Below are 14,322 nucleotides of genomic sequence, written 5' to 3'. Positions count from 1 at the left end.
CTGGATGTGAATGGACTGCGTGGCTGGGTGTGGTGGTGGCTGCATTCATAGCTGGGCAGGTTGATGGGGGAGCAGAGACGGCAAGTGAGCCCGACTGTGAGGGTGCTGTGACCTGGAAAATACTGGAGAGGAGGAGATGGGGGGAGAGAGATGGTAAGTGAGCCAGACTGCGAGGGTGCTGTGACCTGGAAAACACTGGAGAGGAGGAGATGGGGGGAGAGAGATGGTAAGTGAGCCAGACTGCCAGGGTGCTGTGACCAGGAACCACTGGAATGTGCTGAAGAAGGAACTACCGTATCCAGAGCCCATCCCTACGGGTCCTGGGCTCCATTTTGGCCACTCATTTTCTCACAGAGGTGCTTCTGGCTACATTGTGGCTTCATGAACAGTGAGTCAGGAGACCTGGACTCTCCTGCAGGTCTGAGGTCCAGATGGGGGGGACACCAAACAGCTCGTGGGACAGCCCTGGGCCTCAGTCTGCTCAGCACGGGAGCCGTCGCCCGAGCCGGGGCCAGACCTCCCCTGGATGTCAGGCTCAGACCAGAGTGGCAGATGGCAGGTCAAGTACCCAGTCCTCTGAAGCAGAGCTAAATCCCTGCCCTTTGAGCCGGCCATGTGCTAGGCCCATTGCAGGAGAGAGCTGAGCGCACAGACAGTAGCGCCCGCGGGCAGAGAGGGCATCCAGGCATCCAGGCTAGGCTAAGACCTTGCCAACCTCCGGGACCCCTGAGCGCTCAGAGAGGGGAAAGGCTGGTGTCAGGGTGGGGGGCTGGGGCCTCTTGGGGGTGTGGGGGAGACTTCTGTCTTTGACAAACACCACTTTTTTTTTTTTGCTTCTTGGAAAAGTTCTATATGATTAATGCTGGGGGAAAAAATGCTCGGAAAGAGAGCACAGGAAGGCACAACACTAAAGAAAAAAAAAAAGATAATAATAAAGCTCAGGAACTGGAATGAATAGGTTTGGTTAGAGGCCGAGGAGGGGATAAAAGCATTCTGCACGAGGGAACAAAGATACAGAAATAAGAAAAATAGGAGTGAGTGTGACGTGCCGAGTGTGTGTGTGTGTGTGTGTGTGTGTATGTGTGTGTAAAGTGGAGAATGAGAAAGAGAGAAGGAAGGAGACCATCTTGACCCACTGTGTCGGGGGTTCCAAAGACATCGGTTTGGGCAGAGGGGTGGTGCGGCAGGGAAACCAGGCTTGGGTGGGGGGCGGGAGAGGAGGCGCGGGGGTAGCTTTGACTCAGAAGCCCCAGCCTCTGGCTACGGCGGCTCCGCGGGGCCCCAGGGAAGATGCCGAGGGCCTTCCCAAGCCACAGCCCCCGCGCTTTGTGCAGCTGGAGGCGGCGGACGTGGGCCAGGTCTTCAAGATCCGGCTGGGCCACACGGGCGAGGGCTTCAGCTCCAGCTGGTACGTGGACACCGTGTGGCTGCGGCACCTGGCGGTGCGGGAGGAGGACCTCACACCCGAGGAGGAGGCGCGCAGGAAGAAGGAGAAGGACAGGCTGCGGCAGCTGCTCAGGAAGGAACGTCTGAAAGCCAAGCTGCAGAGGAAGAAGAAAAAGAAGAAAAAGGAGGAGGGCAGCGACGAGGAGGATGAGGAGGAGGAGTCCTCGTCGGAGGAGGAGTCCTCGTCTGAGGAAGAGGAAGAGGAGACCGAGGAGGAAGAAGAGGAGGAGGAGCTGGAGCCCGGGATGCAGGAGGTGATCCAGGAGTACAAGTTCGATGCCCACCGCTGGCTGGCCCGGGGCAAAGAGGACAACGAGCTGGTGGTGGAGCTGGTGCCCGCGGGCCAAGAGGGTCCTGAACGTAAGCCTGAGGAGGGGTCACATAGCCCCCCAGGGTAGGGGGGGTACAGAGAGGGAAGGATGCCCAGCTCTTCTTGCAGGTGGGGCCCCCCGTGGCTCTCCTGACCTGGGCTGTGGTGAAATGCCACCGTGGACCATTCTTTGCTGGGGCTGGTGTTGCCCTTGCCCTGAGACTCTTGGGAGGAGCCCTGGTATGGCTCACTGGTGACTCATTGTGGGGACATCAGTAGGAGGGTTGCTGCGGACCAGCGCCTTGCCAGAACTCTCAGCCTCTTGGGCTTCATGGTGAAGGGAAGTCTTGGGTAGGGAGGAGGAGCCAGTTCGTTTCTACCGTCAGTGTAGACGTGGGTGTACCATGAGGTCTTTCCGGCTCCCACCATCTGGCTGGATGCAACGGGCTGAGCCTCAGGTCCACCCCAAGGCCCGGGCATTCTCAACACTGCCTTTCTGTGTCCCCCAGCCAACACCTACGAGATACAGGTGATCACGGGGAATGTGCCCAAGGCTGGCACTGATGCCAACGTCTTCCTGACCATCTACGGGGAGGAATACGGGGACACAGGCGAGCGGCCCCTGAAGAAGTCAGACAAGTCCAACAAGTTTGAGCAGGGACAGGTAGGGTGTGGGCTCCCCGAGGGGGCAGGTGGGTCCCAGATGGAGAGAGCCCTCTGGTGATTCCAAGGCAGGCCCAGCCTGCATGGCAACTGCTGTGTCCAGCGCTGTGCCCCGTTCAGTCCAGCCAGGTAGAATGGAAGCACCTCGTCTGTAAGCACCAGGGCTTTGTGATGGGGACATAAAGAAAGGCCCAGGTGGGGTCCAGGAAACGCCCAGGAACTAACTGGAGGCGGCATGGGTACCAGACCCTCAGGTGCTGAGTGGGGGGACAGGTTCAGGGAGGAAGTGCTGACCAGAAGATGGGGCTTCAGAGGAAACTTGGAGGGAAGGAGGCATGTGAGTGGGCCATGGTGGAGGAGTATGGTGTTGATCTCAAGATGACAGTGAGAGGTGTTCCTTGAAGATGGGACCACACGAGGAGGTGTGGGGTGGAAGTGCAGAAGGCCAGTTGGAGGACATTGGATGGCGGGTCTTCTCACTCTGCTGTGGTTACTGCCAAGCCATGGTGGGCGCTGCCTCTGGGAAGCTTTATGGGACCAACTGAAGGGGTGGGGGTGTGAGAGCCTTGAGTGACAGCTGAGAAATTTGATCTACATCCTGAGGCAGTGACGCCACGACAACAGCATTTGAGCATTTAGAGAAATTCAGGCCCCTCTCCTTCCAGGTATAGTAGGAAAAGCACGGAAAAATGCAGCTGTCTTTCTTGTCCCTTGAGATTTTACAGGGTCCTCTGGCTAGAAGACTGTCTCTCATGTCACCTTTCCCATTTCTGCCGGCATCCCAAAGCTAGGTTCCCTCATCAACAAAGAGGAGAACCAGAAATGTATACATCCAATAAAAATACTTCTGGGCTCATTGCTTGATCTATTTCGGATGTCCCCTGCTTTTTTCTTCAACACCACCTTCCCATGACTTGAGGATCAGGATTTATTTCTGTGTTTCTTTTAAAACTTGCAGCCACTATGATGACTAGAATTGGAAGAAAATTGCTGCAGAGGATGTAATTGGTACAACTGGTGAAATTTGAACATAGACTATATGTTAAATAATATTGTGTTGACTTTGTTTCCTGAATTTGGTAATTGTACAGTCATTACATGGGCCTCCACGGTGGCTCAGCAGTAAAGAATCCACCTACAATGCAGGAGCTGCAGGTTCAGTCCCTGGATTGGGAAGATACCCTGGCAGAGAGCATAGCAACCCACTCCAGTATTCTTGCCTGGAGAATCCCATGGACAGAGGAGACTGGTGGGCTACAGTCCATAGGATTGCAGAGTTGGACACGACTTGTTACTGAGCACGCAAGTGCTGAGATTATATGAGAATGTTATTCTTAGAAAATTCATGCTTAAGAAGTCAAAAGTAGAGGATCATGATATCTGCCAAATACTTTCAAATAATTCAGGCAAAAAATAAAGGGCAAGAGAGAGTGAGAGAGAAAGCAAGATCTAAGGGTATACAAAATTTCATTGCACTCTTTCTGCAAATTTTCTGTAAATTTGGAATGCTTTTCAATAAGTAGTTTAAAAGTTATAGTCAAGAAGATCTCATTCACTTATCGGGGTCACCCTCTGGTCCTGGTGTCATCTGTTTTCTCCTGTGCATAAATGTGCAACTGGTATTATATAAGGCCTCCCTAGTGGTCTCTCTCCCACTTGAATGGTGAGCAATCTAGGTCTTACAGTTTACATTCTGTCAATCACTTCTGATCTGCACTTTGACTCATCAGTTCAGTTCAGTCGCTCAGTTGTGTCCGATTCTTCGAGACCCCATGAATCACAGCACGCCAGGCCTCCCTGTCCATTACCAACTCCCGGAGTTCACCCAGACTCATGTCCATCGAGTCAGTGATGCCATCCAGCCATCTCATCCTCTGTCATCCCCTTCTCCTCCTGCCCCCAATCCCTCCCAGCATCAGAGTCTTTTCTAATGAGTCAACTCTTCGCATGAGGTGGCCAAAGTACTGGAGTTTCAGCTTTATCGTTATTCCTTCCAAAGAAATCCCAGGGCTGATCTCCTTCAGAATGGACTGGTTGGATCTCCTTGCAGTCCAAGGGATTCTCAAGAGTCTTCTCCAACACCACAGTACTTAATCTGGAGAAGGCAATGGCACCCCACTCCAGTACTCTTGCCTGGAAAATCCCATGGACGGAGGAGCCTGGTAGGCTGCAGTCCATGGGGTCGCTGAGGGTCGAACATGACTGAGCGACTTCACTTTCACTTTTTACTTTCATGCATTGGAGAAGGAAATGGCAACGCACTCCAGTGTTCTTGCCTGGAGAATCCCAGGGACGGGGGCGCCTGGTGGGCTGCCGTCTATGGGGTTGCACCGAGTCGGACACGACTGAAGTGACTTAGCAGCAGCAGCAGCAGGTACTTAATCAGAATTTGTGGTTGAAGGAGTTTATGCATATATGTACACACACGGCATGTAGTATCTGCACATATGCAAGCAACAGGACCTACACACACACACACACACACGCACACACACCACAACACAAATGTGGGCATTCAGTCAGCCCATATTCCCTAGCCCTCTCTCACGGTCACTTCTATCACCCTCTTACCTCCCTCCACCTTCCAGGACACAGTGAAAGTGAGAAGACCCCCCTGGCGGGGGCAGGTGAAAAGACAGTAGTGCAGTAGGTGAAGGGAATGAAGAGGTGGAGGCTTCCAGCTATAAAATAAAGAAGTCTCAGGGGTGTAATGTACACATAGGGAACATAGTCAATAATGTTGTAATGACTCTGTATGGTGATGGACGATAATTGGTCTTTAAGTGGTCGTCAATTCATAATGTATAAAAATATTGGACCACTATGTTGTACACCTGAAACTAGTTTAATGTTGTATATTAATGCTAATTCAATAAACAAAAGTCGGCAGTGCAGACCAAACCCCAGATGGCTGGCTACATTTTCCATGCCCCCTCCTTCTTGATGCTTTGGATCTAACAACTGGCCTCGGGCTGCCCCAGGTCCTGGGAGGGTGAAGCTGACGGTGAGGTGGGGAGGGCTGCCCCCCTCCATGAGTGCTACTCTGATCTTTCCCAGACAGATACCTTCACCATCTATGCCATTGATCTGGGGCCCCTGACCAAGATTCGGATTCGCCATGACAACTCAGGCAACAGACCAGGCTGGTTCCTAGACAGAATAGACATCACTGACATGAACAATGAGATCACGTGAGTGGGACTGGAGGGGAGGGAGGGGAGGTCATGCCTGCCCCCAAGATAGTCATGGAAAGAAGGGTAAGGGTGGGGTGGCTGTGATGAGTGAGGAGAGGGGGTGGCTAGGATGTGGGTTTGGCACATGGAGCTGGCTAGGTGGGCATTGCCTCCCTCCCTTCTCTCTCCTTGGGCTGCCCCTCCAGTTCTTTATGTCCATCACTTCAGAAAGTCAGGCTTTCTATTCCTGCCATGGCCCAATCTCCATGCCCAGACTTACTATTCACAAGTCTCTCCATGTATAAAGTGACTTCCAGGACATGACTTTAACGGTCTAGACTAGGAATAAGGAAACTTATTCTGTAAAGGCCAGATAGCAAATATTTTAGGCCATTTGGTCTCTGTTTCAATTGTTCAGCTTTGCCTTTGCTGCAGAAGAGTAGCCATAGATGATACCTAAGTGAATGGATTTTATTTAAGCTGGCTGGCTATTTTTTTTTTTTTTTAAGTTAGAGTAGTCAGGAACTGGACTTCCCTGGTGGCTCAGCAGTAAAGAATTTGCCTGCCAATGCAGGAGATGTGAGTTCGATCCCTTGGTTGGGAAGATCCCCTAGAGGGCGAAATGGCAACCCTCTCCAGTATTCTTGCCTGGGAAATCCCATGGACAGAGGAGACTGGTGGTCTACAGTCCATAGAGTTGCAAAGAGTTGGACATGACTTAACAACTCAACAGCAATAACAGCAAAGTAAATGGATGTGTCTGTGTTCCATGAAAACTTCATTCATGGGCACTGCAACTTGAATTCCATGTAATTTTCACATGTCACAAAAACTATTTTTCTTTATATTGTTTTCAACCATTTAAAGATGTAAAACCTTTGCTTGGGTACATAAGTGGGTGGTGGGCCAGGTTTGGCTCACAGGCCATAGCTTGCTGGCCCCTGCTCCAGATTCACAGCTACCCCCTGGAGCTAGGGTGGGAAGGGGGTCTTGTTCTCCTGACAGGTGAAGGAACCACACCTCAGGGAGGTGAGGCTGTAGCCCCAGCGTCAGTTTGTGCCAGAGCCAGGACCAGAACTCCAGACCATCAGAGATGAATCTGGTGTGTTTCCACCAGTAGGCCACATTGCCTTTTGGAGGAGAGGAGTCAAGGGGCAATAGACATGAAAGGAGACATGGAGCTGTTGGGGGTGGGGGCACAGAGGTGGGCAGAGAGGGAAGTGGGCAAGATCTGGAGAGGTTTGTGGAGCTGTTGAGGACCTGCCAGTGCCCAGAATGTCGAGGGCACTTAAGAAATAAATGTTTGGATTAAATAACATCTTGGCCTGCAGCCTGGTGTCTCTTGAACATTCCCCGCTCTGTGCAAGGTAGGGGTTGATGGAGGTCACCCCATCTTCCACCTCAACCCTGCCTCCCCAGCCCAAGAGATTAGTCCAGAAGGGGACACTGAGGGACAGCTCACACACAGCCCAGTGCCATGGGTTTCTATGAGGCCACATGAGGACCCCGTGATGGCAGAGAAGGGCTGTGGGACAAGCCCACGCTGGGAACCAGGGTCCTCCCCTGGGGTAGGTGCTCTGCCAGAAACTCACCAGGTCACCCTGGACAAGTTACTACACCATCTTTATAAAAACTTTTTATTTTATATTGCGGTATAGTTGATTAACAATGATGTATTCATTACAGGTGTACAGCAAAGTGATTCAGTTATACCCATACAACTATCCATTCTTTTTCAAATTCTTTTCCCATTTGGGTTAGTAGACTGAGTTTCCTGTGCCTATATGGTAGCTCCTTATTGGTTATCTATTTTAAATATAATAGTGTGTACATGTCAATCCCAAACTCCATCTTCATGAGCTTTCATTTGCTCTTCTGATAAATGGGTTTAAAGATAATAGCCCAACTTATATCTCAAGATGGTCTCAAAATCTAAAGAAAGCATTTAATCTTGACAAAGATAAAGTGCGCCTTACAGGGACAAACTGTGAACATCCCCTGCAGCCTGGTTAGGGTCGGGGAACTCTGGTTGATTTGGCATCTCTGGGCCAGCCCAACATACTTGAAAAGTATTGCAGCTCTATAATCTGTTTTAATTTCTGTCCATGCTTGTCTTCTTTCATTATGAAGAATATTAGCTGTTCTTACCTTTTCAAATGAAGACATTGGGTGACTTTTTAAAAAACCCTGTTGGAATTTTGATCATTTTGCTGTTAAATGTATGTGCAGAGAATTGCACATTTATACCATGAAGTGCTCCCCCAGGCATGCATTTCTGTCTCTCCAGGTGCTCCTTGAGTATCTCAGTCAGGCCATTTTCTACACATTTTCTACACTGGCTTCACACAGGCTACACATTCCTGTTACATTTGCTCACCTGTCTGATATCTTTATCACTCTTGCGACTGGACCCTTCTCATTACTCCTCTCTCCTTTTCCCCGCCCTTTCTTTTTCCTTCCTCCACTCTGCACTCCGCTCGTCTCCTCCTCTTCCCCTGCCGTCCTTCCTTGTTGGTGTTGCATGGTTTCTTTACTTTGTTTCGTTGGTATTGAAGCAGCAGTAAGGGCTCTGTGCTCAGCTGGCTCCAGCCATGGGCAAGCAGAGAGTGACTCTGAGCAAAGCCTACCCTGGGAGAGAGATGTAAAACCATGGCCATCCGTTGGAAGCAGAATGAGAGCAGTGATCCTCTCTCTCGGAGAGGCACTGTCTTCTCAACAGCGCCACAACCTTCCATGACCTTTGTTAGCTCAGGAATAAGACCTTTGCGGCCAGAAGGGTGAACGCACACTGAGCTGTCCCAGTCACTCATCTCGTTGCAGACTGGGTGCCTGTAACTCCTCTCTGCTGCCCCCCACCCCTCCGTCCATTGCCCCTTCTGTCAGAAAAGCTGTCAGATGCCCCTCCCCATCTTCAGCACCTCCTGGTCAAAACCTCCTGGTCAAAACCTCCTGGCTGGCCCCTCCCCCTCACCCAGGCCCTGCCCATGTCTGCAGCCGTCCCGACCCCCAGGCCACGTGCCTTCTCTGCTCACACTGCCCAGAGGCTCCCGGGTCTGTCAGAGTAAGAGCGAGAGCACTTCCAGTGGCCTGTCCCACCCCTTTGGCTCACTCCTTGCTGTTCCTTGAAGCCAGCAGACGTGGTCCCACCTCAGGGCCTTGGCGTGTGCTGCCCCCTCCCGCTAGCACTCCTGCCCTGATGGCTCGCTCATCCTTTGTCTAGGTAGGTCTCTGCTTAGGTCCCACCGGCTCAGCGAGGCCCCACTCTCAGCCCTGGACCTTTTATTCCTCCTCCTCAGTTTACTTCCCCCACATCACTGACTTACAATACACTGTTCCATGTAGCCATTCTTCCTCTCCCAGACGTAGAATATGAGGTCCCCTGAATGAGGAAATAACTTCATCTGTTTTGTTCACTGCTGTGTCTGCCCCCTCACCACCCAGTCCCTAGAAGAGTGCCCAGCATGTAATAAGCATACCATAGATACTTATTAAGTCAACTAATAAATAAAATTATGCTTGACGTGTTGATTCATTCATTAATTCAACAAACACAAGCCATGCTAAGTGCTGCCAGCTGAACAACTGGCTCAGACACCACCTTTGAAGAGCAGAAACCTATGATGGGAGGTAGTTCAGGTTCAATTCCTTTCTCTTCCACTCTTTGCCTGTGTGGCCTGGGCAGTCACCTCTCGAGTCTCAGTTCTTCCATCCATACAATGGGCATAAAGAAACTCTTTCACAAAATCATTGCGAGGACTAAGTGAGGTACTGTGTGTCAGGGGGCCCAACACCCAGTAAAAGGCAGTATCCGTTCTTTCCCTGAGCAGGAAGATTCCAGTGAGTCAACATCTAAAAGTGGCCAGACAGCTAGGAAATGGGGCAGGAGAAGTGCAGGGTGGTTGAGGAGCTGACAGCCAGGGAGGCAGGGAGACCACAGGGACTGCAGGGCAAGCAGGTGCTGGTGGTCTCCACGCGGTAACCTAGAACATTGAGGGGACTGGGGAGGAGGGTGTGATGGCAGGTTATCAGGCTGCTCTTTTATCCAAGGTGGCATTGAGATGTGCCTTTGTGAACAGGCAGCTCTTGGATGTTTGAGTGCTGGAAACAGAGAGCATTAAAAGCGGTTGGAAAATGTGATTCAGGTGGTACAGAGGTGGAGAGCCAGGGGGCACATACGGGATGCAGTAGGTCACTGTGTTTTTCTTGGGCACGAGGATCATGGAGGATAGGAAACAGGAAAAGAACAATGGAGAGGGTGGCAAGACAGGATGAAGGTGCTCCAAAGCCACGCTGAGAACACATCCAGGCTCCTGGCTGGCTGCATTTCATGGGCACCCTGCTGAAGCTGAGCATGGGAGATGGGGGGAAGGAGCAGAGAGATGTCAACTGCTGTCAGGCCCCCTCGGGAGATGCTGTCTGAGCAGAAAGGCTCAAGAGACGGTGTGATGCCCAGAGCCCCTGCCGCCGCCGTGAGGTCACCCAGACAGAGCCACAGTGGCCCCAGGGGTCTGATGTCCAGAGCTGGACAGATTCAGTGGAGCTTCAGCAGGACCCCTTGGAGCCCTTCTGGCCTCTGAGACAGTTGCTCTGGAGGGCAGCTGAGTCTGAGCTTGAAACCCCAGGAGGAGGGGACTGGGGGAAGTGGGGGCTGAAGATTTATTGATCTGTAACTCAATTGTGAGAAAAAAAAAAGAATAATTATTTTCCAAATAGAGAGTGCTTGAGGTCTTTTAGAGGAGTCTCAAGCTGTCAGGGTCCATGATCAAATGATGTGGAAAGTCTTTTTAATGGTGGTTTGCAGCTGTGAATGGCTCTGAGTACATTGTCCTGGGGTCTGAGGTGTCCCATGGGTTGACTGGGGCTCTACCCACAGACTCACATCCTCTCATATAAGGAGGCTGCTAGTCCCTCGGGCAGGGAGAAAACTGTGAAGTTGAGACAGCTTGTCTGGGGACTCTAGCCTGGGAGGCTCCACCACTGGCCTCTTTGGAAAAAAACATTCAAAAAGGGTCAGGTTGATGTTCACGTTGACAGTCCCATCACACTTGGAATGAGGAGAGCCGGTCCTCTCCTCTCACCGGCTCTGCTCAGACAGTTCCTGGAGCCTTGGGGTGACGTCAGGCACCACATTCTAAGGGGGCTGATGGAAAAGAGAAAATGCATCTTCAAGAAAAGAATAGTGGCTGATTAAGAAACCTAGGAGTCGTGGCAGGAATTCTGAATGGGGAATTAAGAACGTTTCACCTGAAGAGGGCATGATGCCTTTTGATTCCATTGATCCTGTGGTGCCCATGTATGCCAGGGACTGTGGACGGCAGGGGGCAAGGAGACTCTGAGCTCGTGGGGTGTTCAATTTGCCTGACTTCTGGCAGAGACACTTTAAATACATGCTCCTGGGCAACCTCTTCCTTTCTCATCACTTCAGCGACCATTTATTTGACAATCATGTCCATGTGGTATCCCAAGTTGTATCAGTCAGAATAGGCTAAGTTCTGCTAGATAACAAGTAGCCCTAAAATGTCAGTGGCCTCACACAATGGAAGCTTAGTTCTTGCTCATAACACAGGTCACAGGGGGAAGGGATCAGGGGCGTATATGTTGAGAATCACTGTGATCTCTCGGACATCCAGGCTGATGGAGGCTTTTCCTCAGTGTATGTTTCCATGCTCTTCCTTACAGTGGAAGGAGATGTGACAAATTGTGCACTGGCTCTTAAAGACCCCTTACAGCCCAGAGATTCCAAGTACATTAGCAAGGACTTAAAAATTCAAAGTCCTCCTCACCTCTAAAGCTATGAATCTCTGATGTTTTAGCTTCTGAATACATAACAGAAATGGGCGGACGTTTGGGAGTGTGTTGTCTTGACTCAGCCCGTCTTTGTTAAGTCCTTCTCTCTGCTGCTTCCTCGCCCCCTTCCTTGTTGACTAAATGAGGTTTGCCACATCTTCCTTCCTCCTTTAATACTTTAGCTATCTTTTTATATAGATCTGCAATTAAGTCAAATCACTCAACTTCAGAGAGGAAGAAGCAAATGCCACAGAAGTTAGGAATGTATTTAGTGTTCTGAGCTCTGTCCACACGCGATCAGATAGCCTTTTTCCACCTCTGTTTTGAGCCCTAAGACATAGATTCCTGTTCTTATTGATGGGGGTCTCATAAGACCCTGAATCGTGAAAGACAGATGTTATTCTTGAATTCCATTACAAGTGGCAAATGTGTTGGGTGAGCTTTCCAGCGAGGGTTGATCAAAAAGTTTGAATTATTTTTCCCCGTAAGTTTCACCTAACAGGAAGATATTCTCCAAAACCCCTCACTCCTCCAGGATTTGGGGCGGGGGGTGGTGTGAGATTCACAGAATGTTGAGACAGAAAAGACCTGACAATGATTTCATGCAGCCTTAATGTGATGGAACTTGGGGTGCAGAGACCATGCGGCATGTTAGGGGAAGACCAGAGGCACAAACCAGAGTCCCCGAGCCCCAGACCCACTCTTGTCACTGTGCTCTTCCTGTAACACCAGTGGGCATATCTGATGAGCTTCAGCCTTTACTCACAGAATGGGAAAGGCCATGCATTAAATACATTTTACAGTGTGCAATCCACGCATTCCAGTTTTACTTTCAAGTGAAACCCAACCTTTTAGGGGCCCTGAGCTTTGCTTCCATGCTCACTTTAAACCTCCTGCTGACCCCAGCTCTGCTTCTTCCTTCCATTGCCCTGGCTGGAGTGGGGGGTACCATGCCAGAACACCTGCATGCCTTTCTTCTCCTTCACTCCTGAAAAACAGCCACCTAGTGCCCTCCCCAGGCCTCCTGGAGCAGGATTTATTCCTCCTGTGGGAGGAAGGGGAGAACACTGGCCCAGAGGTCCAGTCCTCCGCTAGACCTCCTGTGGGTGCTTGTTGGCATCATTGGGGGTGGAGGCTAAATGCCCGGCACTCAGGCCCGTCCGGCCTCTGGCTCCGGTTCTCCCCCCAGGGAGCGGGATCCGGAGGCTCGGGGCCCGCGATGCTGCCGCAGTGGGCGTGCTGAGGACCTCCGACTTCCCCGAGCAGGTATCTCAAGGACAGCAGGAGTGACGCGCGCCGAGGCCTTGCGCATGCGCTCTTCGCTGGTGTGGGAGGGCTTGCGCCCGCCCCTTTCTGTCTTGCTGACTGTTCTGTCTCCTAGTATAAGTCTCTCCAGCTCCTTATGCCTCTGTCTCCTTCTGTCTCTGTCCTCCTCCAGCCTCCCACACTCTCATTACTCCTCCGCAGCCCCAACCCCACTCTTTTCTTTATTTCTGTCTCTCTCCCTTAATTGGCCATAATTCAGAACTAAAGCCTATTATTCATAAATTATTTGGTTGAAGAAAAAAATTAACTTTTCCATTCATACATTTAAAAGGCTGAAAAGTGGAGCAATATGCATTTTTCACTTAAACACTAATTTCAAAGCAATCTAGTTTGTCTCTCTCAAGGCTGAGCTCCTCCCACCGTTTAAATCCATGTCCCTTGATGCACAGCTACGGGGGTCTTCCCTGATAGCTCAGTTGGTAAAGAATCTGCCTGCAATGCAAGAGACCCTCGTTCGATTCCTGGGTGAGGAAGATCCGCTGGAGAAGGGATAGGCTACCCATTCCAGTATTCTTGGGCTTCCCTGGTGGCTCAGCTGGTAAAGAATCTGCCTGCAATGGGGGAGATCTGGGTTCGATCCCTGGGTTGGGAAGATCCCCTGGAGAAGAGAATGGCTACCCACTCCAGTATTCTGGCCTGGAGAATTCCATAGACTGTTTAGTCCATGGGGTCGCAAAGAGCTGGACATGACTGAGTGACTTTCACTTTCACTTTCGATGCAGAGTTGCACCTCCATGCCCCTGGCCCTGCTCCTCTCACACGCTGATGGGAGGCACTAAGGACTGTAGGAGGGTGTGGGGCTCAGAAAGGGATGAGACCCCCGGTCTACACTGTTCCCAGCCTCTCCAGACTTTGACCTGTCTCTGAATGCATCTTATGCACCTGGACCGTGGTAGGGATGGTGTGCAGCAGCCCCAACTTAGAGATAGTCTGTCCCCAAACCCTCTGAGTTGTTCTGGGAGCCCAAGGGCCCAATGGTGAACTGTCCAGCCAACAGCCTCCAGAAATCCCAGGCTTGGGCTGAAGACAAAGAAAGGAAGTATCACCATCACCATCACCATCACCATCATCATCACTATCAAAGTATTAGCGAATTTTTAACCAAGAATGTACTGAGAGCCAGGAAATTTAAGCACTTAAAAATGTTTTACTCCTGTAATTCTCACCACTGCCTTTGAAATAGGCAACATTATCCTCATTCTATAGAGGGTTGCCAGATAAAATGTAGAATGGCCACTTAAACTTGAAAGTCAGATAAGCAAAGAATAATATTTTAGTATAAGTGTGTCCCAAAGATTATTCCTTGCTCATCTAAAATTCCAATTTAACTGGGAGTCCTGTGATTCTGCAGGCTAAATCTGGCAACTCTCACAGAAAGAGTTGTAAAGAAACTTGTTCAGTCTCAAAGGACTGTAGGTGGCAGAGCCAGGATTCAAACCCAGTCTGGCTCTAGAGGAGAGTCCTTAGTCCCCACTCTCTGCTGCTTCTCCCAGCCCTTGTCCTGCCTTCCCTTCCATCCCGGCTCCTCCCTTGCACTGGGTTCAGCTTCTCTGCTGAGGAGTCTAATTTGGACCTCTCTTCCCTGGATGGTGTCCGCTGTCTGCTGTGCCAGCTCCT

At 50.8% G+C, this 14,322-nt stretch overlaps 1 protein-coding gene across 2 annotated transcripts in view; it reads left to right on the top strand.

The window, feature by feature from the left end:
• LOXHD1 (lipoxygenase homology PLAT domains 1) overlaps positions 1-14,322 on the top strand; it is a 195,498-nt gene that overhangs the window by 103,795 nt on the left and 77,381 nt on the right. For both annotated transcript variants that reach the window (XM_055559028.1, XM_055559027.1), the window contains exons 19-21: positions 1,335-1,806; positions 2,266-2,420; positions 5,477-5,610. In XM_055559028.1, the coding sequence (XP_055415003.1) occupies positions 1,335-1,806; positions 2,266-2,420; positions 5,477-5,610 (761 nt within the window). The remainder of the gene's footprint in view (positions 1-1,334; positions 1,807-2,265; positions 2,421-5,476; positions 5,611-14,322) is intronic.

This window comes from Bubalus kerabau, chromosome 21, assembly GCF_029407905.1.
Source record: "Bubalus kerabau isolate K-KA32 ecotype Philippines breed swamp buffalo chromosome 21, PCC_UOA_SB_1v2, whole genome shotgun sequence".
Classification (NCBI taxonomy): domain Eukaryota; kingdom Metazoa; phylum Chordata; class Mammalia; order Artiodactyla; family Bovidae; genus Bubalus; species Bubalus kerabau.
The sequence above is the reverse complement of the archived record's forward strand: the minus strand, read 5'-3'. Positions and strand labels throughout refer to the sequence as shown.